Genomic DNA, 27,804 nt, shown 5'->3' on the forward strand with positions numbered 1-27,804 from the left:
AGAAGAAATAGAAGGGAATGAAAACTATCCATAAAGAATTTAGACACTGGAATTATTTTACACAGAATATAAGTAAATGAAAGATTAGCTTGAAATATTAGCATAAAATTAGGAAACTATTTTTTAAATGACAGTAAATTTGAAGAAAACCACATTGAACTTCTATCAATGAATAATATAATTACCAAAATTGAGAAGTCAATGTCAAGTTTAAAGCAGATTGGACATATCTGTAAAGAGAACTGGTGAACTGGAAGCAAGATCAGACAAAAATAACATTTGGAATGAGTATGGAGAGACACAAAAATGAAAAAATAATACAAAAGAAAGGGTAACAGACATGGAGAATAAATGAGAAACCTCGAACATATTTAATTGGAAACTCAGAAGAAGTGGAGAGAGAGAACAAGACAGAGGTGATATTTGAACAGTCAATGGCTGAAAATTTCCCAGAACTGTCAAAATATATTAATTTAAAGATTCAAAAGCCAAAAAAATCCTAAGCAAAATACATTTTAAAAAATTTGCACTTAGCCCTGGCCAGTTTGGCTCAGCGGTTAGAGCGTCGGCCTGCGGTACGGAGAGACCCGGGTTCGGTTCCCGCTAAGGGCACGTACTTCGGTTGCAGTTTGTCCCTGGCCCTGGTTGGTCGTGCGGGTGGCAGCCACTCGATGTGTCCCTTCACGTCGATGTTTCTCTCTCTCTCTCCCTTCCTCTCTCTCCCTCCCACTCTATCTGTACAAAAAATGGAAAAATGTCCTCGGGTGAGGATAAAAAAAAAAAAAAAATTTGCACTTAGAAAAGGCAACGTAGTATTCGATTCCAACCATATGACATCAAGTAAGGGCAAAACTATGGAGACAATAAAAAGATCAGTTGTTGCCAGAGGTTTGCAGGGAGGAAGTAGAACACAGGAAATTTTTAGGGCAGTGAAATTATTTTGTATGATTCTATAATTATATATACATTTGTCAAAACAAAAATAATCTTATTTTTTATTATTATTATTTTTTATCCTCACCCGAGGACATTTTGATATTTTGTTTAGATAGAGTGGGAGGGAGGGAGAGAGAAATATCGATGTGAAAGGGACACATCGAGTGGTTGCCACCCACATGACCCAACCAGGGCCAAGGACAAATTGCAACCGAGGCACGTGCCCTGAGCGGGAACTGAACCCGGGTGTCTCCAAGCCACAGGCCAACGCTCCAACCGCTGAGCCAAACCGACCAGGGCAACACAAATATTCTTAATGTAAACTATGGACTTTGGTTGATAACCAAATCAATGTCAATCAGTGTTGATTCATTGATTGTAACAAATGCACTACACGCATTGAGGATGTTAGTGATGGGGGAGGCTGTGTGTGGTGGGGGAAGGAAGGGACATGGGGAACTCTGTACTTTTCATTTAATTTTTCAGTGAACCTAAAACCACTCTAAAAAATGAAGTCTATTAATTTTAAATACTTACAGATAGACACATAATGATGAAACAGCAGAATACCAAAGACAAAGATAAAATCTTTTTTTTTAAATATGATTTTATTGATTTTTTAGAGAGAGAAAGAGTATGACAGAAACATCAATGTGAGAGAGAAACATCAATCGGCTGCCCCCTGCACGCCCCCTGCTGGGGATGGAGCCCACAACCCAGGCATGTGCCCTGACCGGCAATTGAACCAGGACCTCTCAGTCCATGGGACCATGTTCAATCCACTGAGCTAATAGATAAAATCTTAAAAGCTTCCAGAAAAAAAAAAAAAAGACAGATTATCTTCAAAGGACCAAGGTGGATTGAGAGCTGACTTCTTGAGAGACACATTAGAAGACAAAAGAAGGACTATCTTCAACAAGATAATAGAAAATCACCACTGGCCTGGAATTCTATACCCACTGAAAATTCCTTTAAGAATGAGGATGAAATAAAGACATTTTCAGATAAACAAAAACTGCAAGAGTATGCCACCAGCAAACTTTAGATGGAAAGGAAAAGAGCCCAGACGGAAGGTTAGAAATGCTCGAAAGAATAAAGAGTAATGAAATGGCCGATATGTGGGCAAATCTTAATGAACCACGACTGTATAAAACAATAATGTCTATGGTATCTGAAACTGAAAATAATATATATTAAAATACATGACAAAATAATAAGTCAGGAGGTAGATGAATGAAATTAAGTTATTATAAGGTCTTTGTATTATCTTGGCATAGGGTAAATGTGTTGAGTAATTCTAGACTTCAACAAGTTAAAGGTGCAGATTATAACCTCTAGAATAAGCAATAATTAATAATTTTCAAATGAGTTAGGGAAGTAGCAGTCCTCTCTGCTACTGACCAAATATATATATTTATATCAGACAAAATGGACTTTAAGGCAAAAAGTACTGTCAAAAGTAAAGATGACCACTGTATAACAACAGGATATATTAATTTATATACACTTAAAATTAATAAGAAAAAGATAACCTAATCAAATAATGGGTGATAAGCACTTTACAAAATTGTGAATAAGCACCTCAGAAAATTGATCAATAAATATATGAAAAAGTGCTCAATCTTTTGCAAATCAAGGCTACAATAAGATGCCACTACATACTCATTATATTGGGATAATTTACAATTTAAACAATATCATGTGTTGAAGATTACCAGACATGCAAAGAAGCAGGAAGACATGACTGGTAATCAAGAGAAAAAAATAGGCAATAGTATCAGAACCAAAATGATCCACATATAAAAGTTAGCAGACAAGAAATATATTAAAGAACAAAGAAGAAAAAAGTGATAAAATAAATTAAAAATAAAGATTGTCAATAACAAAGTGGAATTTTTTTTTAAATAATTAAGTTTTCTAGAACTGAGAAATACAACACCTGAAATAATGAACTTATTGGATGTGTTTAGCAGAAGACAGGGTACAACAGAAGGGTAAAAGACAGGATTAGCAAACTTGAAGATGGTTCAACAAAAATATATCCAAGCTGCCCCACCAGTGTTGCTCAGGCGATTGAGGGTCGTCCATGGACTGAGAGGTCTTGGTTCAATACCTGTTCAGGGCACATGCCCGGGTTGTGAGCTCGATCCCCAGTAGGGGGCGTGCAGGAGGCAGCAGATCAATGCTTCTCTCTCACATTGATGTTTTTATCTTTCTATCTCTTCCTCTCTCTCTAAAAAAATCAATAAAGTCTAGCCCGTGTGGCTCAGTGGTTGAGCATCGACCCATGCACCAAGATGTCGCCAGTTCGATTCCTGGTCAGAGCACATGCCCAGGTTGTGGGCTTGATCCCCAGTGGGAGGCATGCAGGAGGTGGCCAATCGATGTTCTCTCTCATCGATGTTTCTATCTCTCTCTCCCTCTCCCTTTTCTCTATAAAATCAATAAAGAAAAAATCAATAAAAACATATTTTTAAAAAAATATATCCAAGCTGAAACACAGGGGGAAAAGTTGCAGGAACAGAGCATGAGATGTGTGGGATACAGTCAGAAATCTAACATTTGTGTAATTGGAATCCCAGATGAGAAGGAAAGAAAAGTGGGCAGAAGCAATATTTGAAGTGATATGGCTTATAATTTTCCAAAATTGTTGAAAGATTATCAACACACAAATTCAGGAAGCTTAGTGAAATCCAAGCAGGATACAGACAAAGAAAACAATAGACATATTAGTGTCAGCAGCTGAAAACTGAGGCAAAGAGAAAATCTTAAAAGCAGCTAGATACAAGAAGACACATTATCTGTAAAACAACAAGACCGATGCCCACATTTCAACAGAAACTATTAATCCGGAAGATAATTTAATGACATTTTTAAAGTTCAGGGGAAGAAACAACAACCCTGCTAATCTAGAATTTTATACCAAGTGTGTGGGGGTCCTTTAAGAAATAAGGTGAGCCCTGGCCGGTTTGGCTCAGTGGTTGGAGCGCCGGCCTGCGGTACAGAGAGACCCGGGTTCGGTTCCCGCTAAGGGCACGTACCTCGGTTGCAGTTTGTCCCCGGCCCTGGGTGGTCGTGCGGGTGGCAGCCACTCAATGTGTCCCTTCACATCGATGTTTCTCTCTCTCTCTCTTCCTCTCTCTCCCTCCCGCTCTATCTAGAACAAAAAATGGAAAAATGTCCTCGGGTGAGGATAAAAAAATAAAATAAAATAAAAAAATAAAAAAAAGAAAGAAAGAAGGTGAAACAGAGACATTTTTGTACAAAGGAAAGCCTGAGAAAATGCATTGCTGGCAGATCCATAACTATAAGAAATATTAAAGAAACTTCTCTAGGCTGAGGTAAAATGACCCCAGATGCAAGCACAGACCTTCAGGAAGTGCAAGAGGGCACTAGAAAGGACAAGCACATGGGTAAACATAAAAGAAGTGACTAATAAAACAATAATAGAAATGTCTTACAGGGTTTGACATCGAAATAAAATATGCAATAATAGCATAAAAGGTAAAAGAATAAATGGAGTTGAACTGCAGTGTTAAAACAATGCTAAACATATCAATTTAATACTACAATAAATCTGTAATACTGTGATATGGACTGGATGTTTGTATTACCTGACTGTAATTCGTATGTTGAAACTCTAATCTCCAATGTGATGGCATCTGGAGATGAGGCCTTTGGAAAGTAACTGAGATATGAACTAGAGTCCTCGTGATAAGAGAGCGTGCGTCCTCTCTCTGTCCTCTCTCTGGGGACACAGCAAGAAGGCAGCTGGTTGCAAACCAGGAAAATGGCTTTCACCAAAACGCAGCCATACCGGTGCTCCGATCTTGGGCTTCCCAGTCCCCTGAATTGTGAGAAATACATTTCTGTTGTTTAAGTCACCCAGTTTAAGGCATTTTGTTACAGCCTGAATTGTCTAGGACAATAGGTCAAAGATGCACATTTAAATCTGCAGAGTTACCACTGAAAGAATTTCGCAAAAATGTAAAGTGTAACCAAATAGAGAGAAAAAATAGAATAATAAAAATAACTTGATTATTCAAAGGAAGAAAATAATGAAGAACTTAATGAGCAAAGAACAAATGAGACAGAAAAACAAATAGCAAGATGGTAGACCTAGACCCAACTAAATCAGTAATATTAATGCATATGGTTTAAACAAACTGATATCATTAGAATGAATTTCTTAAAGCCCAATTCTATTTTATTGATAAGAAACACAAATACCAAAACACAGAAAGATGAAACAAAAGGATGAGAGAGATATACCATTCAAACACTAATTTTAAAATATATGGAACAATAGAAGATAAATTCTGATAAAGGCACTTATTTAAAAATCTATATACTTAAATCATCACTAAAAAACCATTATACTTAATAAAGAAATTGTAAGTAGCCTTTCCCTAAGATTCCCTGAAGCAAGTATTTTGTTCTTATCATTTCTATTCAAACTTATACTGGAAAGTTCTGTTCAATAAGGTAAGAAAAAGATCCCAGCTGTTGTGCCTCAGTGGATTGAACATCGTCTCATGGACTGAGAGGTCCTGGCTCAATTCCCAGTCAGGGCACATGCCCGGGTTGTGGGCTCAATCCCCAGTGGGGGGCATGCAGGAGGCAGGTGATCAATGTTTTTTTCCTCAAAAGGTGTCTCTATCTCTCTCTCCCTTCCTCTCTCTCTAAAATATCAATTAAAACATATTTTAAAGAAAGAAAAAGAAACAAAAGACATAAAGTTTGGGGTGGGGAAAGTAAAATGGTCGTTGTTTTATAACATATGATTGCATACACAGTAAATTCTATGGGATTTACTTCCTCCCCTCATACTCCACCCCTCCCCCAAACCCTACTAAAATTAAAAGTGAATTTAATAAGGTCATAGGATAAATAGCAATGTCAAAAGATTTTTGACCAAGGTGCTAAGTTAAGTCATTAGAAAAGGAAGGTCTACAATACATGGTGCTAGAGCAAATGGGTATTCCTATGGACAAGAGGAACCCCACCCCTGTCATTTTTTATACATAAACATTAATGTACCATGAATGATAAACCCAAATGAAAAAGTTCAAACCATAATGACTCTAGAAGAAAACACAAAGAATATTCCTTTGAGCTTGGCACAAGTTTTTTAGAACCCTAAAAGCATTATCCATAAAAGAAAAAATATATTAATTGGACTTCAAAATTAAAATTTTATGTTCCCAAGAGAATATAAAGTGGTAAGCCACAGACTTAGAAAACATATTCACAGTACTTATTTATATCTAACAAAGGACTTGCATTCAGAGTATATAAAGAAGTAACGTGATATTAAAAAGACAATCTACCCCAGCCGGTTTGGCTCTGGGGCTAGAACATCAGCCCAGGACCAAAGGGTCGCAGGTTCAATCTCAGTCACATGCCTGGGTCACAGGTTTCCCCACCCTTGACAAGGGCTGTGCGGAAGGCAACCAATGTGTCTCTCTCAACATCGATATTTCTCTCTCTCTCCCTCTACCTCCCTTCTTTCCACGCTCTTTTTTTAAAAAAAGACAAACAATCCAATTACAAACAGGCAAAAGACTTGTGATAGACTTATGTTGGTGTGTGGCCCCAATGAACTATGCCTACCTGTATTCATGCCCTTGTGTTGTCCCTCCCTCATGGACTCTGGACGTAGACACATGATTTATCTTGACCTGTGGGCCTGATTCAAGAAGACCAGGTCTTGCACACTGGGTTCTGTCTCCTTGAACGCTCCCTCTTGGAACTCTGAGCCACCATGTAAAGTGATCTGGCTACCTCAATGGGGAACCTGTGGGAAGAGATTTCTGGCCAGCCTCCTGCTGTCCCAGCCTTCCCAGCTGAAGCACCAGCCGTGTGTGTGTGTGTGTGTGTGTGTGTGTGTGTGTGTACTCGTGTGCACGCGTGTTAATCATCTTTGATGTTCAGTCCCAGCAGAGCCTCCAGATGATTGCAGCCCACCTCACCTGGAGCAAAAGAACTGCCCAGATAAGCCCAGTTCAGAGCGCAGAATAGTGAGCAAATAAATGATTTTGTCTTCAGCCACTAATTTTTGTGGTGATTTGTTACACAGTAATAGATAATTGAAATAAGACTTGGAGCGGCATTTCACGAAAGAAGACACACAAATGGCCAATAAGCACACAGACGGGAGTTTAACACCATTAGTTGTTAGGAAACTTCAAGTTAGAACCACAGTTCATGCTACCAGAATGGCTGAAATAGTATCAAATTAACAATATTCAATATTGGTGAGGATTTAGAGTAACTGGGTTTTCATTGCTGGTAGGAATGTAAATAAGTACACCACCTCAGAAAAATGTTTAATAGCTTCTTAGAAATCTGCCGCGTGAACTGGCAGTTGTAGCCCTAGGTATTTACTCAGGGTTTATCAGCTGATTTCAGATCTGAGGCAGGAAAAGCACAAGAGGAGAAAGAGAAAACACAAAAACACGAGTCACCAATGACAAACACACATCACGTATAAATGTAGGCTTGCCAAAAAAAACAAAACAAAACAGGAGAGAAATATGAATTAGATTAAGCCTCTAGATCCAACTGCCAATTAACAGGAAATTCAGAAGAGAGAAGAATGTGCCACCTGGGGATGCAATTAGCAATGACCATGGGAAACGCTGTAAGACAGATGATCTCCTTTCATTACCAAGAAGAAATTACAAGAAGAAAAAGGATGGAAAGAGGAGTAAACATTAAACAAAATGTAATGACACAATAAAATAAACAACCAAAAAAACTCTAGGCAAAATGAGGTTCAGGACGATGGCTGCTCTTGGTGGCAGAGGGTGAAGGGCTGTGATCCCGAGAGGGCACATGGAGAGTTTCCGAGGTGGGGGACAAGCCTTCAGATACGCGTGTTTGCCTTATTATGGTTCAATAATCTGTACATTTGTTTATGTAGCTTTCTGTATTTGTGTTGTTTTTAGCCATTAAAAATGTGTGTTGTTTTTAAATCATCCAGCTGTGTTTAATATGCATATTCCTAGGCTTCACGTCCCGGAGACTGAGTCGGTGCACCTGAATGAGGCTCCCACCCACCACAGGTAAGAAACTCCCAGATGCTAAAAAAAAATTAAAATAAAATAAAATCAACTTTTCCCTGGCCGGTTTGGCTCAGTGGTTAGGGCATCAGCCTGCGGTCCAGAGAGTCCAGGGTTCGGTTCCCGCTAGGGGCGCGTACCTCGGTTGCAGTTTGTCACCGGCCCTGGTTGGGTCGTGGAGGAGGCAACCACTCGATGTGTCCCTTTCACGTCGATGTTTCTCTCTCTCTCTCTTCCTCTCTCTCCCTCCCACTCTATCTGAACAAAAAATGGAAAAATGCCCTCGGGTGAGGATAAAAATAAAATAAAGAAACTCCCAGATGCTTTTATGTAGTTGTCTGAGGATGCATTCTGAGGGGCAGTGGGGAAGGTATTGGGGAACCAGGGAAGGATTTGGCAGAAAAATCAGAGTCGGGTCTTCGCTTTGGAAAGTCTGTCTGGCAGCGTGGAGGGTGAGTTAGAGGAGCCTGGGCCGACTCATGAGGTCGGAAGAAATGACAAAGATCTGGCAATGAGAGATGCAGGATCCAGAAATGTTAAAACTGTGAAAAGTGTGTCCACTTTCCCAACTGATATTAATCTTTGGGATTTGAGTATGAGATGTTAGAATTCAAAAAATTCTTAGCAATTTCTGAAAATATACATTACTCTGTATTTTTCTAAACAGTTTGATGTATTTTGAATAAATAATGATTGATCATAAACAGTCTGGAGGAGGGTTCTACTAAATATTTCAGAAGTTATCTGTTTTATAAAAAAATTAATAAATGCATGGTTTATGGTTATTATAAGCCAATATAATATGACAAAATAATATTTTTCAATAACATATAAAAATGACCTCCATTTTATAGATATTTGATAATAAAAATTATTAAAACAGGGAAACATTAAATCAAAGTAAAGACCAAGTGAAAATCATTTTTAAAGTGGGTTGGAAAGCCCTGGCTGGTTTGGCTCAGCGGTTGGAGCGTCGGCCTGCAGTTCAGACAGACCCATGTTCGGTTCCCACTAAGGGCATGTACCTCGGTTGCGGTTTGTCCCCGGCCTTGGTTGGGTCATGTGGGTGGCAACCACTCCATGTGTCCCTTTCTCGTCGATGTTTCTCTCTCTCTCTCTCCCTCCCTCCCACTCTATCTGAACAAAATATGGAAAAATGTCCTCAGATGAGGATAAAAAAAATAAAAATAAATAAAGTGAGTTGGCAATATTACAAATGTTTATTATTTAAAAGTTATTCTTAAAAATGAAAATTTAAAGTATTGCTTGCCTTTGGTCTTTGTTTTTAGGATAAATATTTCAAGCTTAGAAAAACGTATTTCAATTTGCACTGATGCTAGTCGAATTAAGAATGTGTCCAAACACGTCTCCACATTGGGGCTTAGGGCACACTTTGCTTCCTGTAACCTTCCTGTTTTCCACAATGAAATATTTTGCTTCACAAAGAACTGTATGTGGCCTATAGCAGATATTCTAACACCGGAAAACGCCAGTGCCAACCTCACATCAATGAATCAGGGGGCTTTTCTAAAATTAAAAATGCTCCCTGGTCGGTTTGGCTCAGCGGTTAGAGCGTGGGCCTGCAGACCAATGAGTTGTGGGTTCAATTCCAGCCAAGGGCATGTCCCCAGCCCTGGTTGGGTTGTGTGGGAGGCAACCAGTCAATGTGGCTCTATTACATCTATGTTTCTCTCTGTCTCTCTCTCCCTTTCTCCCACTCTATCCGATGATAAACAGAAAAGTATTCTCTGGTGAGGAATGAAAAAAATATATAAAAATGGCAAAGTTCATTCAAGGGTCTTAGGATTTACTAGCAGGTACACCCGGAGTGTTCCGCAGAAGAAAGAAGAGTTGAGAGTTCTCTTAGCGAACAGCACATTCTTGAGAAGAATCAGTCTTGCATTCTTCACCTCTAGGTTAGTCTGCGGTGATCATCTTCCAGATGACGGGTGGTCTGGGTGATGGAGGTCCTGTCGTCTGGACACATGAACGTTCTTCTCTAAATTCTCCATTCTTCCCGAAGTGCTTTCATAGGAATTTATATGTTTCTAGTACTGATGCACAACTGAGAAATTCAGCAGCATAGACCTCAGGCTAGTCAAAGTACAATAAAATCCATCCTTCCTGCTTCGGTCCCTTTGATCCGAATCAGTGTTGTTGGCTTCTCTGTACAGACTCCATTTCCAGTCAGCTTCGCTGCAGTGACGTCATCCTGTTTCCTTCACCCATTCCTCACCAGCTAACACAACTGGGTAGAGTTGGCGTACCATGCCCAAATTGCCAATTTAGAGACTTATTTTGCTTCCAAAACGCATTACTTCTCGGAACCCCACTCTGAGGACTAAAAAGCATACTCATACTACGCATGCACACTTACAAATCGTCATTTTATTTGCAAGAATGGCTCACCATTAGCAGTGGGCAGGGCCGCAAATGCGACTTGTAACATGACAACAGCTACAAGCGAAGTAATTACAAGTCTCTCCTCAGTATTCCGGTCCCAGGTCCTGGAACTGCTGGCCTTGACCTTGGACTTTGTGTGCCCGTATCTCCTGCTCCAGCTTTCCGTATCTCAGTGGGTTCTTTCAAGCCAGGAAGATCTCTATGTTGATTGTGAAGCTTTCATTTTCACAGGAGAATAATCGTAGCTTTTCCTACTTCCAGAGACTGGTGTTACACAAGCCAAGAGAGGAGAGAGCTTCAAGGACAAAGCGGTCAGCTGTGTGAGTAAGGTGGGGGCTGAGAAATGCTGTGGACTCATTGAAAGCAGGTCAATGGCATGACCCTCCTGGAAGAACATTCTATACGTTCTACATGGATAGCCCTGGGCAGGGACATCAGTGGGTTCCTCCTGCTCCGGAACCTTCTCAGACCGTTCAGAGCCTCAGGGCCTTGGCAGTGTTATCTTGGGGTGTCTTTCCCGATGCTCTCAACTCAAATGTCATCTCCTGACCACCTCTCCACTCGCTCTCTCAATTCCTTCACAGCATCCATCAGATCTATCATTATCTGGTTTATTGACTTGTTGAGTATCTGTCCCCTCCCCCTCTTCCCATGAGGAATGGCAGCTCTAGAAGAGCAACAGCCTCCTCTGTCTTATTTTCTGCTAAATCCCAGTGGCTACAACTGTCGACATAGAGGAGGTTTTCGAGGAATGGTTATTAAATGAATGAACAACTGAACGCAAAGAGTAGACAAGTGCCCCTGGATTTTTGAAGTCATCTCTCTGGACTTCCAGCTCCTCATTTGCCAAAAGGGGATGCACGCGCCCTCCTCTCTAGCCCTTTTCAGCAATGCATTTCTGGCCTCAGACAGGATCCTTAGCTAAGCAAATCCAGGTTCTCTTTCGGTGCAATACTGATAGTGCCAGTGGGTGGCAGCAAGATACTGGAGTTGAATCATGACAAAACTTGGGCTACCCAGGGCACAAAACATCTGAAGTTTAATCTCCCAACAGCCAAACTTGTTTATTTTCACCATACCTTCTTTTTTTTTTTTTCCTTATCCTCACCCGAGGATTTTTTGTTCAGATAAAGTGGGAGGGAGAGAGAGTAAGAGAGAGAGAGAGAAACATCGACGTGAAAGGGACACATCGAGTGGCTGCCACCCACACGACCAACCAGGGCAGGGTACAAACTGCAACTGAGGTACGCACCCTTAGCAGGAACCGAACCCGGGTCTCTCTGGACCTCAGGCTGACAATCTAACCACTGAGCCAAACGGGCCAGGGCCAAAATGCAAAACTTTCTTAAACACAGTGCCCATGCCCCTGATGCCCAGAAGGGAGAACACTGAACTGACATCTGGATTAAAATCCCAGCTCCGCTACTCACTGGCTGAGTGAGTGACCCAGGTCATTTGCTTCTATGAAGTAGGGGTCATTATGAGAATCCAGCAGATAAAGAATGTAGAAGGACAGCTTTTGGGGTCTAGAAAAGGCTTAAGGACTGCAGGGGGCTCAAAGCTTGGGGGTAGCCAGCCCCAGATGGAGTCTGCTCCTGCAGAGACCCCCATGAGCTCCTCACGCTTGAAGCCGTCTCCTTCTTTGACTCTCTTCACCCCCACTCATTCTACACCTGAACCCAGCTGAACGTGGCTGAAGAAAAAACACCACCTGACCAGCCTCACTCTAAAATGACTCCCACAAACACCAAGTAGGCGCCTGGGCTGGCAATGTGACCCCATTGTACCGGTCCATTCAGTCCAATCACTCTTGCTGTGATTTTCCCACCTGTGGGAAAACAAAACAAGCCTCTCCTGCAAACACCAAGAACCTCCCCACCCCTGCCTCCTCCCTCTTGGTCATGACCTTGTGTCTCTTCTTTCACTGAAAAGAGAAACAGTCAGAAGAGAAATCCGCATTCTCCCACCAACATGTGCCCTCAGTGTGCACTGCCCTCCTCCTGTACCGGGAGGCACTGTCCCAGCTCTCATCCGGGACACACCCTCCCTTCACACACAGGACGCTAGACCCTCCCACCCACCCCACGATTTGCTCCTGGGGCTCTCTCCTCTCTCATCTGCATCTTAATGATCTCCTCTATTAATCCACCCCATGATCTCCAAACAAGATCTAATACTTCTCCTCTTAAAATAAACCCTCAGAAAACTGCAGAAACATCTTCCAGCCACCCTCCTGTTTCCTGCTCCGCTCTACAGCACACGCCCTGCCCCCCGAACATCCTCTCTGGACCCCACTGCGCCAGCCTTCCTTGGCACTGAAACGCCGTGGTGAAGATCCCCAATGGCTCCCTTTCCCAGTTCTGAGCTCAGCCCTCACCCCACCAAACACAGTTGAAGGTTCCTTCCTTCTTTATTTTTTATTTTTTTTACCCTCACCCGAGGATATTTTTTCCATTTTTTGTACAGATAGAGTGGGAGGGAGAGAGAGGAAGGGAGAGAGAGAGAGAAACATCGACATGAAGGGACACATCGAGTGGCTGCCACCCGCACGACCAACCAGGGCCGGGGACAAACTGCAACCGAAGTACGTGCCCTTAGCGGGAACCGAACCCGGGTCTCTCCGGACCGCAGGCCGACGCTCTAACCGCTGAGCCAAACTGGCCAGGGCTCCTTCCTTCTTGATACGTTTCTTCTCTTGGTTTCTGTGACATGTATCTTAGCTATGGACTTCCCTTCAAGTCTAAGCTGAGCACCCCAGAGGTTCATCGAGTGAGATGATGGCCATGTTCATACCTCTGGCCAATGTCCATATCTCTCCCCCATGTCCATAGGTCTCAGCCATGTTCAGCCCTCTCTCCCGTGTTCATCCCTCTTTCCCATGTCTATATCTGGCCAGGAGCTCACATTTGACTAAGCTGGCAGTGAATAGGCTTCTCAAACCTGCCTTGTCCAAACTAGGCTTTCCATTTAAACCCGAAACCTGCTTTCCCCTCCCCGCTGACATTGTCCTCATTTGTGAACTGCTCCAACCAAAAGCCCAGGAGATGATCCCGATTCCTCTCTGCCCATACCCCACTTCTAACCCCTCGGCAAATTCTCCTGATTTGGTCTTTACAGCCTGCCCTGAGCCTGGTCCTCCTCACCAGCTGCACCGTGACCACCCAGCATTTGCAGGGGTTGGCAGGAGCCCCTCAAGCTGTCTGTGCATTCTCTCTCTGCATTCACCTGCTCAAACCCTCCACGGCCTTCCCCTTCCTCAGAGCAGTCAAAGCCCTGCCGCACCAGCAGGCTTGAGACTGGCAGCCCCTGGATCTTCCTCCTTCCTCATCTCCTCACACCTCCTCTCACTCACTCTGCCACCCACACAGACTCTCGGGCCCCTTTTGGACTTTCTGTTTTTAATGCTGGGACTCTCTGACCCAGCTAAACTTCAGGGCTCTGCTCACATCCCGAGCGCTCAGAGGCCTCCTTGCCCCTTTACCTAAAATAGCACCCATCTCCTATTCTTCCCTATTCCTTTGCCCTGTTTTAATTTTTCTTCACACTTGCTTCCACTTCATTTTATCACATTTTTATGTGTTTTCTTCTGCTCTGTTTTTCCCCAACTGGGCTTAGAACAGTGACAGATACAGATTAGGCCACCACATTTTATTTCATGAATAGATGGACAGATGAATGGATGGATGGACAAACAAATAGATGGATGAATGAATGGATAGATGGATGGATGGATGGATGGATGCATGCATGGAATCATGGATGGATGGATGGATGGATGGATGGATGGATGGATGCATGGATAGATGGATGCATGGATGGATGCATGGATGGATGCATGGATGGATGGATGCATGGATGGATGCAAGGATGGATAGATGCATGGATGGATGGATGGATGCATGGATGGATGGATGCATGGATGGATGGATGGATGGATGGATGCATGGATGGATGGATGCATGGATGGATGGATGGATGGATGGATGCATGGATGGATGGATGGATGCATGCATGCATGGATGGATGGATGGATGGATGGATGGATGGATGGATGGATGGATGGATGGATGGATGGATGGATGGATGGACGGACAAATCCCACAGGACAGCACTTACAAGGCAAAACATAAAACACACCAACAGCTCTTGCATCTGAATAAAACTTTATGCTTATCTAGAACCCACTCATATTTGTACTTCCAGACACCGTTGAGGGGGTAAGGGTGGATATCTCCACCCCCAACTTTCAGGATATGGGAATAGGGGAATGAGTGACAGAACCGAAACGCTGCCCGAGCCCTCTGGCTTCCTCAGGTGGCATCTGCAGCCCGCTCCTTCTCCTCACATGTCTGTGGGGAGAAATCTCTCTCGCCCACAGATGCTGGAAGATTCCTCTGGTCTTGGCTGAGTTGTGGAGGCAGTAGCAAGGTTGATGGGTGGGGAGAAACATTTGCAGAAGCTGAGGATCAAGGAATTCTCATCAGGTGGAGCCTAAAAAGGATATGGAACCCAGAGGTGAGTGGCTTTGGCCTCTGAGACCCACTGACCCTCACGCGCTGCAGAAACATGACTGGTCATCCTAATGTGTCCCTACCCCACCTCTGCCAACATCTTTTCCTGTAGGACACATTCTCTCTTTGAGCTCGGAACTTCTTAAATATTGTTTTTAAGGTTCTAGTGTGCCTGGGGGCACACAGTAGCATCTGCCCTACTTCGGAATTGGCTGTAGCCATACCCTCTCCATCCACCCTCTCAACCTGGGGGTTTCTTAAGGCCAAGGACAGGTCAGGCACCCTCATGCCTGGCCCACTAGCTGTGTGGCCAGGTGCTGTGCATGCTCCCTGAGGATGGAGTGGTCTCTGGCAGGAAGGGCCCAGGATCAGGACCAGCCAGAGTCAGGCCCTGGACGTGAACAGACCTTGAATGAGGATTTGCACTGTATCACTTAATCCCCTCAATAACCTTGCAAGGAAGTTACTAATGTCATTCTCACTCCACAGGCGGAGAAACGGAGGTTCTGCCCACACTGCCAGTTTGTGGTAGAGCCTGGATTCACTCCAGGCCTGTCTGATTCCAAAACCAGTGTCTTACACTAAGAAGGAAAAATGTCAGGCAGTGGCCATTCCATGACACAGCCTTCAGGGGGTGCATGTAATGACACCAATTTCTGAGCCCTACTCCACCCAGGGCCTAGGGAATTAGGAGCAGGGAGGGTGGGTAGACTGCCCAGAGGAACTAGCCCAGTATCCAGATGGATTTGGGGTGGGGGGGACCCACTAGTTTTGAATCCAAAATGTTTCCTCATCATTTCAGAGGCACCCAAACCTCTGCTTTCCCAGTGTTAACTCTTCCCCACCCCCACCATTGCCCCCAAGATTTCCCACATGGGCGCACCCAGGTGTCTGGATCCTCTTCATTCGGCCGCATCCCAGCTTAAGGCGCTGTCTCCAGGAGGCTCCTATGGGAAGGTTGTACCAGCAAAGGGGTGTTCTAGAGCCCTCTCCACCACAGTGGGGAGCGAACCCTAGGTGTGGCAGACAGGGACCCTCGGGAAGAGGCTGTGAGAGCCTGAGGCTGTAGGGAAGGAACATCTGACGAGGGAACAGAGACCAGTCAAGACAGGTCAGAGCAGAGAGAAGCCTTGGGCATGGGACCAGGGTCAGCTGGGGCCAGTGTGCTGCCTGCTTTGTCCACAAGGCGTCTGTACTTTAGATTTCTCGTGTCCACCCAGGTGGGCTGGCCTGGAATTACTGGCTAGGGACAGTAATCGAGTCACCCCCATAGACAGTGTCAAAGATCAGTCAGACTTTGCTGGGGCAGGAGGGGAGTACAGTATTTCCCGGGCCTAGGAACCCAGAGCTCAGCCCCCACTCCTTGTGCCAAGCTCAGATTCTGGTGACAGCCCCCGCACACCCAGCCCAGACACCTGAGCTCGGGTCTCATGGTGTAGTAGATGGAGGTGAGCGGGAAGCCATTGAAGGTGGAGCTCATGACCAAAGTGTAGGCTCCCATGGAGGGGAAGATGAGCCAGTCACCCACGTCCAGCTCGGGCAGCTGCACCTCCTCCTCAAAGAGCTTGTCAAAGGCATCGCACGTGGGGCCATAAAGGACGCAGGGGAAGAGGGGCGGCTTCGAGCAGAACTCCTGCAGGGACACAGGGTTGGGGAACGAGAGAAGGAAGATCTCCTGCCCCCAACACATCCTCCCAGCACAAGCCGTAGGCAACAGAGCACCCCAAGGCAAAAGTGGGAAGGCACCAGCAAGGACACTGTCAGTCACTCATGCCAACCGGTTATCTAACAGTCCCTATGTGCCAGGCACTATGCTTGACCCTCTGTCATGGAGAGAATATTCATTCGAGTGACACACTCTAGCCCTGCCAACTCACAAGGACTCACCAGATGGGGCCTCTGTCTCCCCATTAATAGAACCAAAAGCCTAGTCAATAACCACTCGAAATACTGGGCCTCAAACTCAGCTGTGCATTGGAGTCACATTAGAGGAGTTTTGACAAAGGATCGATGCCACATCCCAATCCATGAGGAGGTCTGATTTCAATGGTCTGGGGCTTGGCCAAGGCATCAGGGTCTTTGGAAGCTTCCCAGATGGTTTTATTGGGAAGCAACGTTGGAGAACCTCTGTTTCCTAGTTCTGCTGCATCTACAGCGTTCAAGGATTCTGGACACACACACACACACACACACACACACAGTGCATACCAAGAGACCACAGAGAAACCCAGAGGCAGATGGATGTGCATGCACACCCACACAGGACCATGTACCTGTCCACCTGAGGCAGGATAGTAAAAAGCTAGAAAAACTCCTTCACAGGAGGAATACGGGAAACTGAGACAAAACAATTAAACAAAGATAAACAATTGGAGCAATTTACACAGGCAAATGAATCACAAGTTTTTATCTTCCCTAACCAAGGACACTTAGGAGCAAATGGTTTACACAATTCAGACCGTCTAGGGCAGACCTGCCTCCGTCCCAGTCCCTCTCTGATGGCGCTCTTTGAAAACCAAACTCACCAGAAAACACCCTGACCCCTCTAAACACACATTTGGATGAATCAACATATTGATGGAAAGCTAATAAACATTCTGCTAAGACCTCCCCTGAGACCTCCCCTAGGGTTCCCACCAGCTAAAGAAAGATAAAAGCCTCATGACAACGGATCCTCGGCGGTCTCCCTAGAGCATGCCCATGCCCTGTACCTCAGCTCTCTTTCTCCTAAACTCTAAGGGCCTCAAGGAGACGTGCACCCAGGGGGCAGCGGGCAGCTGCAGCTCGTCGGGCTCACCCCCTGATCCTGTCCCCAAGGCCACCCTTTCCTCTGACTTTCCAGTAAGCTCATAGCATCCTGCCTCGGCTCACTTCTTTTTTTCTTTAATTCCCACCCAAGTATATATTTATTGGTTTTGAGACAGAAAGGGAAAGAGTGAGAAATATCAACGTGAGAGAGAAACACATAGCCTCTCGTACGTGCCCCAACCCCAGACGGAACCTACAACCTTTCTATGTGCCATGATTGGCCATTGAACCCATGACCTTTGGTTGTAGGGGACAACACTGCAACCAACTGAGCCACACTGGTCAGATCTTGGCTCACTTCTTCTGTGGTGACTTCTACTTCTCAGTGAGCCAAAGCAGCCCTGCCTAGGCTCTCTGCTGTCGTTTCTTCTACCTTAACCCCTCCGCTTCCGTTTCCAGCTTTCATAACCCGGGTGCAGGCCCACTAGACACAGCCATGCCCTGTCTCAGCTCTTTCTCTAAACTCTGAGGGTCGCCAACGAGACTTGCAACCAGGGGAGCAGCAGGCAGCAGGAGCTAGTCCTGGCTCACCCCCCGAACCTGTCTCCAAGGCCCCGTTTTTCTCTGACTTTCCAGCGAGCTGACAGCAGCCCCGCCTTGGCTCCCTTCTTTCCTATAACTTTTCTCGAGCCAAAGCTGCCCTGTCTGGTCTCTTTCCTGTTGCTTCTACCCTAAGCCCTTCTTTTGTGTCACTACCCCCGGGTTAATAAACGTAATCTCAAAATCACCTGGACTCACCATGTGAAATGTTTCCTGCATGAAGCCAATAACCCAAACACTACTGGCTGGTCCAAGGCGGATCCTCTCTGGCCCGGTCCCTGTTTGGCAACACACCCACCTAACTGCATAGGTATAAGTCAACATGTTCACACATGAAAAGCACACACACAGAGGTACACATGCAAACACAGAGAGGCACACCTGTGCACGTCCTCGTACACGCTTGTGGTATGACGATCTGCAGAGCCATCTGTGCCTGTCCACCTCGGAGAGGAACCCTGGCGTCGCTGGTAAGAGGCTGACCTCAGGGCTATCAGGGTCAGGGAGGTGCCAGAATCACACAAGGGCTGCCTTACCTTCACCAAAATTGGAATCCTAGGGACAAAATCCCTGAGGAACACACGAAAGTTGCCGTAGTGGCCCTCGTTGAGATAGTACAACAGTTTCCGCTGGCCACCTGGGAGAGGGGAGAGGGCAGAGGGCAGGACTGAGACTGACCATTGACGCTGAGGCTACCACCCCTGGGACCTGCCAGACCCTCTGCCCAGCACTAGATAACCCTTATGCCCTGTTCCAGGAGCCTCCCCTGATCCCCGGCAAGGTTGGAGCCTGTTTTCTAGGCTCCCGCTGCCTCTCAGGCACACCCCACCCCATCAGAGTTCCGCCGCTACTATTGATACTGATAATAATGCAACTAACATGCCATGAGCTATGGCCCGGGCATTGTTCCAACTGCTCAACAGATATTAAATCATCTAATCCTCCTAATAGCACCCTGAGTAGAGTAATGGACACTACTGTCCAACTGAGGAAACGGAGTCTTGCCAGAAGTTACACAGGAGAATGTGGCAGGGCTGGGATATGTCCCCAGGTCCGGCCCCAGGCCCTCTCTTCACCTCGGACCAGATTCCCTGAGCACCTTCTGTGGGACGCAAAGCAGAAGCCAAATGCCTTCTTAAGACATGATTGCATTATGGGTGCTGCTCAGGGGTCAGCTAACGTGTGGGTCCCCTCCCGAAAGGGCTGCCTGGTCAGCCACTTCACTTGTTCTCTGCGTCCTGGTGCTCTGGCCTCAGGGCACGGCTGATTCTGCAGACGCTACTCCTCCCGGGCTGGCTCATTGCGGGGACAGTGAAAGACGGCCCTGCACCGCAGACCAGCCATTTCCCGGCCCGCCACCCTCCTCCCTGTTGAGCTCTCACAGATGAGCCACTGTCCCCTCCCGTAATGATCCCGGGGCCGGCGACCAGAAAACTAGGGGAAGTTCTTACAGCCCAGAACCCTCGGAAATTGCTCAAACTAGTCACTCCTTGGTTTTCTCTGCCTCACTCATTCCTTTCCTCCAAAACTACACTGAACCTCTCACCCGTGCGGCCCTTCTCCTGCCTCCTGCCCCACCCCGAGCTTCCCCAGGTGGCCGGGCTGGCATGCCATAACTCCTGATCCTAGGGAACTTAAGAGTAAATTCTTCTTCTCTTGAGGCAATTATTTCTGTGTCTGCCTGTCTCATGTTCCCTGATTAAAGCAAATCCAATTACATCAAAAACAGTGCCCAGCTCTAACAACCAGAGTACAGTGCAATGGTCACCTCCTTCCATCAAATACTTGGCCTTTATTAATGCTGCCCTGAGCGGATGGCAGCTTCTCCCGAGCTCTGTAGACCCCTGACGCTCACCTACGACCCCAGAGCCTACGGACGACTACCAAACCAGTCTCCTAACAACCACTCTTAGTCTGTCCTTAAAACACTGATTTCTTCAACCTTTTTTTTTTTTATCCTCACCCAAGGACATTTTTGCATTTATCCTCAGATAGAGTGGGGGAGAGAGAGGGAGGAAAAGAGAGAGAGAGAAACATCAATGTGAGAGAAACACATCAACTGGCTGCTACCTGCACGACCCCAACCAGGGCTGGGGACAAACTGCAACTGAGGTATGTGCCCTTAGCAAGAACCAAACCCAGGTCTCTCTGGTCAACCGGCCCACGCTCTAACCACAAACCGGCCAGGGCTCTTCAACCTTTTACAGGGATTTCTGTGCACATTGGGGGTATTTCATAACATCTGGACATTTAGTTGCCCAGATCTTTCTGCACATTGACTTTTTCTCCCTGCGTCTTCCCCGCACCACCTTCTCCCCGGTGTCCGTCAGCCCCATCCTCTGCTCTCTCTCAGCTGCCGTCACTGACCCTGGGTCCTGTGCCCGCAGCCCAGTTGTCATCCCTAAGCCAGTTGGTCATGGGAGTTAGTCAGCTCTGCTCCAGGTCTCTGCCAATTCAAAGGCCCCAGCTTCCCGACAGACAGACCGGGGCTCAGCTGTGCCACGAACTAGCTTTGCTGCCTTGGACAAGTCGCTTCTTCTCTCTGAGCTTCAACATCTCTGCCTATGAAATGGGAGCGACCCAAACTGCCTCACAGAATTGCTGAGGGGAAATGATGTGAAATAGAATTTCTCACATAATAGATCCTAATCACTGGAAGCTCTTCCGATTGTGAAAATAAAAATAATAAGCCCCAGTCCTGGCCGGTTTGGCTCAGCAGTTAGAGCACTGGCTCGAGGACCAGAGAGGCCCGGGTTCGGTTCCCGCCAGGGGCACGTACCTCGGTTGCGCTTTGTCCCTGGCCCTGGTTGGGGTCGTGTGGGTGGCAACCACTAAATGTTTCACGTCGATGTTTCTCTCTCTCTCTCCCTCCTGCTCTATCTGAAGATAAATGCGGGAGTGTCCTCTAGTGAGGATCAAAAAATAAATAAAATAAATAAATAAATAATAAGCCCCCAAACCCTCATAACTTAGACTTTTGTTGAATGATGGCTGAAATCATACGCCCCAAAGTACAATGTTCTATAGTGAGACACTTTGTGAGAAAATGAAATTAGAGGGCCCATGTGCCTTTAGGATACAAAGGTATGAGACAGGCATTTGTCAAACAATACGGAAGATTAAAAGGATTTAGAAATAATGCCCAGCTTGTGTGGCTCAACCGGCTGATGTGGCTCACTGGTTGAGCGTTAACCCATGCACCAGGGGTCACCAGTTAGGTTCCCAGTCGGAGCACATGCCCAGGTTGAGGGCCCATACACAGTCGAAGGCATGTAGGAAGCGGCCGATCGAGGTTCTCTCTCATAGATGTTTTTCTCTCTCTCTTCCTTTCCCTTCCTCTCTCTCTAAAATCAATAAAGAAAAAACATATTATATAAAAAAGAAATATTAATGTATCAGTCGCCATAAAGCTTCAAAGGTAAAGGGCACTAACCCAGAGCGTGAGTCTATTCATGTGTTCGATGTCATCGTGAACTTGAGTTTCTGCTTAGCTGCCTTGGTGAGAACAGCAGCCCCCCACTCCCACTCCTGTCCCCAAATCACAATCAATAAAAGCATTCCTGAGCCCTGGCCAGTTTGGCTAAGCGGTTAGAGCATCAGCCTGTAGACCAAAGAGTCATGTGTTCGATTCTGGTCAAGGATACTTACCTTGGTTGCAGTTCAAACCCTAGCCCTACTCAGGGTTGTGTGGGAGGCAACCACTCAATGTGTCTCTCTCACATCAATGTTTCTCTCTCTCTCTCCCCCTCTCCCTCCCACTCTATCTGAAGATAAATGGAAAAATATCCTTGGGTGAGGGTATGAAAGAAACTCTGCTGAGATGGTAGACCTCAATGGTCAAAATGTTTACTGTTACCCTTCAAATGTCACCCTTAACCTCCAAACTATGAAACCAACAATATTACCTCGTGCTGTTGTTGTAGAATGAGTATTTTCTCACTGTATCTCTGGGAAACACTTGCTTGAAAAGTTAAGGTGCACACCTGCACACGGGTGTCTGCTCTCCTGAGCTGTCCTCCATGACCTCTGTCCATAAACAGACTAGGAACTCATCGTCTACTCAGGAAGAATAAAGACCCTATTGTCTCCCTCCCAGGCTATGTGAGAACAACTAAATAATCATACCAACAGGTTCTTTTCTGTAGCTAATTTGAAGCTTGTTTTCCCCTAACGAAGAACCCAGGGGGAAACACAGACCCTCTGCCCATCCTCTGCCCCAGGCCTGGGGACACCTGGGCAGTGCCCCCCCGCCCCGTCTTGGCCCACACACCAGGCTCCAGCACAGCTTTCTTGGCCATGATGTTGACAGCAGCTATGTACACTGATTCCGCGTAGAAGCGGCCGGGCTCCGCAATGACTTTAATGCCAGTTCCCTCGGGGAAGTCCTGGGCTAGGGCTGCGTTGATCACTCTCGCCATCTGCAGGGACAGACCCGAACCCTGTGAGGCCAGTTCCTAGGCACGCTCTTTACCTGCATCTTCTCTCTTCATTCTGGTGACAGGTGTGTGGGAAGGTGGCATCATCCCCACTGTACAGGGGAGGAAATAGGTAAACCATGGCCCAGAGAGGGGAAGTTGTCCAAAGCCATACCGCAAGTGTGTAGGCTGTAAGACCTGAGAGTCTGACCTGGGAACCATTGAAATAAATACCTGATCAGCAAAGACAGACTGTCCCCTGGGTGTGGAGGATACAGCAAGTAAACATCTATCTGACTGTAGCTTCACCAGGAGAGTAACTGACACGTCTAAAGAAGGTTCAGGGACACATACACACACGTGAGCTTGTATATGCCCACAGGCCACATATGTAGAGTCAGGGACCTCTCCACAAAGACAAACCCCAGCACACGCAGGCACATGATGCAGTTACAAAGGCTCCCTGTACAAAACACACACTGTCTGCTAAACCCCAGATGGGACACCTGACCCCTCTCCTCCTGCCCTCTTACCTCCTCAAACTCAGGCTCGGAGCCCTCCACGCCGGGGAAGCCCCCTCCGATATCCAGCAGGCTCATGTCGTGCCCGACCCCACGGCCCATCTCGAACACGCGCCGGCAGTCAGCAATGGCCTGTGCGAAGCTCTGGGGATTCTGGCAGCCCGAGCCCACATGGAAGCTGATGCATGCCGAGTGACAGGTGGAGAAACACATGAAGAAATGGAAGGTTAGCAGGAAGATATACACACTTGGAAACACGACACAGGCACAATGTGGAACCAGCGAGGAAGAGACATAGGACACGTGAGTACGTGGAGCCTGTGGGCACCCACAGAAACTGCAGCCTTGGCCATACACGTGGGGATCTCAGATACACATATCCCACGTGACCATCCTTGAGTGGGACTCTTGTGGTTGTGCAGCAGTCACCTCTCTTAGTTGTCCCATCCTGAAGCCTCATGGCAGGGGCTCTGCTATGTCTCCTCCTTGGAAGGCACCTGACTGAACCCCGAATCGCAAGCCATCCTGCATGGAGGGCTGAGGACCCAGTCAAGGGGTGGTGTTGTGACTGAGTGAGGCTCTATCCACAGGTATGACATTTAAGGGGCACCAAAACTCTAAGGCATCAAGATAAGGAACATTTCTAATATAGATATATAGTTTGTTTGTTTGTTTTATTTTGTTTTGTTTGGGAGAGAAGGCAAGAGAGAGAGACTTCAATCGGTTGCCTCCTGTACATACCTCAACAGGGGCTTGAACACACAATTCCCAGCCTGGGTATGGGGCCCTGACCTGGAATCGAACTAACCGCCTTTTGGTGTAGGGGATGACATGCCAACACACTAAGCAACATCGGCCAGGACTTATGCAATATTTTTGACAAGGAAAATTGATGCAAAAATATCCACGATGAATACAATCAGAAACTTTAAATAAAGACAAGGTTGGCTAACAGTTATTGGACCCTGAAGCAAAGGGAAAAATCAGAAATGCCAATCCTGTCTTGATTTAAAACTTTGATATGCTCTCATCATGGATTTTTCTACAATAATTTTTTTTTAAATACTGTATTGAAACATTAGTATAAAGTTTTCTGACATCCTGTTAGATTTTGCACCCAAGGCCAGTGCCTGGTTGCCCCACCCTCATATCAGATGACTTCCACCTGCTCTGCCCAGGACACGCAACAAGAGGCCCCCAGGGCCACGCTGACCCTGGGGCACCCAGTAAGTCAAAGGCTGGGGACAGGTGATGGAGACCAGGACCCTGCTCGTGGGCAGAGAAAGTCAGTGCTCTTACCTGACTCCGACCACAGCCAAGCCTAGGTCTCGGGCAGACTTGAGCAAATGTCCGCACACCTCCAGGCGGGCCCCAAACTTGGCGCTCAGAGGATACACGCTCATGCTGTCATCAGTCCATAGCCTGAGGACCAGCCTGAGAAAGGGGTGTGAGGGTGACAGGCATTCGTAGACACATGAACCCCAAGTCTGAATGCTTTACCAGCTCCACCCAAACTCCCTACAACCTCCCACGACCCCTGCCTAGTCCCTCTGGGCTTCCCAGCCATGGAGCCCCAAGGAGGAACCCACCACTACTTACAGACTACTGCCCAGACAAGAAAAAGCAGGAAAAGGATAAAACTATAAATATCCCTTCAGCAGACCTCCTATTACAGGATTAGATTTATTAAATAGCTGTCCCAAGAACACACAGATGTGACAAATTAGTCACAAATGTGAACCTGGTCCCACTGAATCCCATGTGAGCGCCTTTTCCGCGAGTGCTGACCCCAGACCTCCTACTGACGGGCTCTGCCCTGTCTATGCAGACACAGGCGATGTTCTTTGACACCAGTGAGCACCAGAAAAGGCACTGGGCCACCTCACCCGAATTCTAGTACTTTGCTGCTTTGGCTTCTTCTTGTCACCACATGTAACAGCTTTCATCTCCCCGCTGATGCCCAAGTGAGTGTGCCAGAACCCCCAGCCTGTGGCCCCTTGCTCCACCTGCACACACACACACACACACACACCCCGCAGCCCTGCGGGTCTCACCTGGCCCCGGGGTGGTGCTGGGCCACCTTGGGCAGCTCCACCTCACAGTCGAAGGTCAGGAGCTGCACCCCATGGCGGGCAGCATACTGGAGGTATGAGGCAGGCTTGCAGGGGTGGGTGTAGATGATGCGTGAGGGGGCCACGCCCAGGCCCAGGATCTGCTCCAGCTCCCCCTGGCATGGGTGACAGCCAGAGTAAAGAGATGCTTTCTGCTGTCTTATTCTTTGGGGACAGGAACCATGGGCATGAGGGGCTGTCCTAAACTGAACCCCTCCTGTGTCCCTGGCTCAGCACTTGGCACATATTGTGCTATTTAAGCTTCTAGACTACTCTAAGGGACATATGGTTGACCCCTTTTAAAGACAAAGAATCTGAGGCCCTGGGGAAATGGCTGTGTCAGGACAGAACAGTGTCTGTCCCCTCCGCTCACTAGCCCAGGCTGACTGCCCTTGTCACCTAGATGTAGTTCATTCATTTATTCTTTTGAGAACAACTGAGCACCATAGACATCAGCCATTCTTTAGGGGCCACTGTCTCTACTCCAGGATCCCCGGTGATTGGTCATTCTCCCCAGGAAGTGTCAAGCCTATGCATGGGGCAGTGGACCCAGGCTCACCTGGCTGGCACAGTCAAAGCCAATGCCCAGGGAGGCCAGGACTCGCAGCACCCAAGGGCTGTTGTTACACTTCACCGCATAGAAGGGCGAGACCCTTGGCAGGGCCTGGCAGAAGGCCCGATGGCGGCTCACCAACACACCCAGGTCAGCCACCATGAAGGGATCTCGGTGGTCCTGCCAAGGCAGAGAGGAGGTAACAGGCTGGGTGTTGTGTTGTTTCATTGAACCCTCACAATATCTCCATGCAGTAAGTACTACTAGTATTACCAGTTTAGAAAAGAGGAATCTGAGGATCTGAAATATGTCATTGCGCCAAGGTTAAAAGCAAGTACATGGCAAAGATTGGTGTTGAGCCCTATCTTCTGACTCTTACAACAGGAAGTCAAGAAGGCAACAGGATTTGTAGACCAAACAGAGGCCAGGACTCTCCAACCCTCACCTGCACAGCTTGGCACAGGGTACAACGCGAAGAGCTGATGGGGGACTAGAAGGGGACAGAAGAACTATTCCATGACCCCCAGGGAACAGAGCCTTGGAGTAAGACCTAGTAAACTCACTTATGAAACCCCAGACAAAAGGTCTTATTTTGTGTTTATCTATGTGGCAACTGAGACTCACCCTCTCCGCTCTCCACCCTGTGCCCTCCCCTCCCCTCCCCATCCTTACCCCCTCCTCCCCTCCCCTCCATTCCCTCCCTCTCCTCCCTCCCCTGCATACCGAATCAGAGAGCTCCCGAATCTTCTTCAATGCCACCTCCCTGGCAGATTCCCCAGGCCCCAGGGGGATGAAGTCTTCAGGCCAGGTGCTTCCTGAACTCTCCTTCGGGTCCACAAGTAGGGTGCTCATCTTTAACACTCCACCAGAGCCTTGCCAGGCACAGTGCCAGCTGCCAAGAAAGGGCTTGCTCTGAGGACCCAGCACCCTCCCTCCTCCCAGCTCCCCCCGTCCCCTGGACCAGAGTTGGGCCAGTAACTCCATTCAGCCACATGGAGCTCCATGGAGACCTTGTGAACTCTCCCACCTGTGGAATGACCACCATCCAGGCCCAGCCTGCTTCAGAGACCTAGTGAGGGACCAAGCAATATGCATAAAATGAGCACCTACAAAAGATGGTTGGCATCCTCTTCCAGGCTCCTCCACACGTGTTCCCATTCACCGATGAGAAATGTGACCCACAGAAAAGATAAGTGCAGAGTCCAGGGTCTTTAGATTACAGGGCTATCTGGGACCAAGGGCATGATCTAGTCCAACATTCCACTTTACACACATGGACAGTGACCCAGAGAGAGGAAAGTAGTTGGTGGCAGAGTTAGGACTGCCACGTGGGCTCCCGAGAGCAGCCACTGGGCCTGCTGCTGGCTACCCATTCCTGAGGCTGAAGTGAGGGCAGCCTGCAGCGTGGGTCCTTCTGTTTCAGCAGTTGGGTTGTAACCATGGACCCTGCTCCACTCCCAGACTCACCTGGGCCCTAACGTGACAGCCAGGAGACAGGAACCTATGGTATCCTGGGCTTTTGGCAAACCCCTGTGTCAGACTAGACCTCAGGGCCAGAGGAAGTACCACCGAAGGTTATTTTTCCAAAGCTTGGCCACCTCTTCCCACTCAGTCAAACCTCCCAGACCCTGGGTGGCCCACACAGAGGCCCACAGGGTGGTTGGACTCCTGTTATAAGTAAATGTCAGCCGTGAGCAGAGTAGACAGACCCTGGAAACCCAACCACCCACCCTTCCCACCTCAAAGATGGAAAAATCGTGGAGCTCAGAGGTCCTTGGATGTTTCAGCAAAGCTGAGTTGGATCTGGAAGTAGAATGAACTTCAGTCCACGAGCAGAGCATGAGCAGGTCTCTCCCGTTGTGGTATCTCTGCCCTCGCTGCGCATTTAAGTATCTGGCTGGGAGTGTTTCTGATTGGAAAGGTAAGCCCTCTGCATCACTTA

The 27,804-nt window shown here is 47.1% G+C and overlaps 1 protein-coding gene across 1 annotated transcript; it reads right to left on the minus strand.

Moving 5' to 3' along the window:
* Positions 1–15,836: 15,836 nt before the first annotated feature.
* On the minus strand, positions 15,837–26,714 carry LOC118626804 (antizyme inhibitor 2-like). The gene is made up of 9 exons (XM_036256817.1): positions 26,586–26,714; positions 25,869–26,042; positions 25,253–25,425; positions 24,498–24,632; positions 23,211–23,376; positions 22,533–22,680; positions 18,799–18,899; positions 16,330–16,547; positions 15,837–15,861 (listed from the first exon to the last, which is right to left on the minus strand). The coding sequence occupies exons 1-9, from the start codon at positions 26,712–26,714 to the stop codon at positions 15,837–15,839; spliced, it is 1,269 nt and encodes a 422-aa protein (XP_036112710.1).
* Between the last annotated feature and the right edge of the window lie 1,090 nt (positions 26,715–27,804).

Source organism: Molossus molossus, unplaced genomic scaffold, assembly GCF_014108415.1.
Source record: "Molossus molossus isolate mMolMol1 unplaced genomic scaffold, mMolMol1.p scaffold_m16_p_12, whole genome shotgun sequence".
Taxonomy (NCBI): domain Eukaryota; kingdom Metazoa; phylum Chordata; class Mammalia; order Chiroptera; family Molossidae; genus Molossus; species Molossus molossus.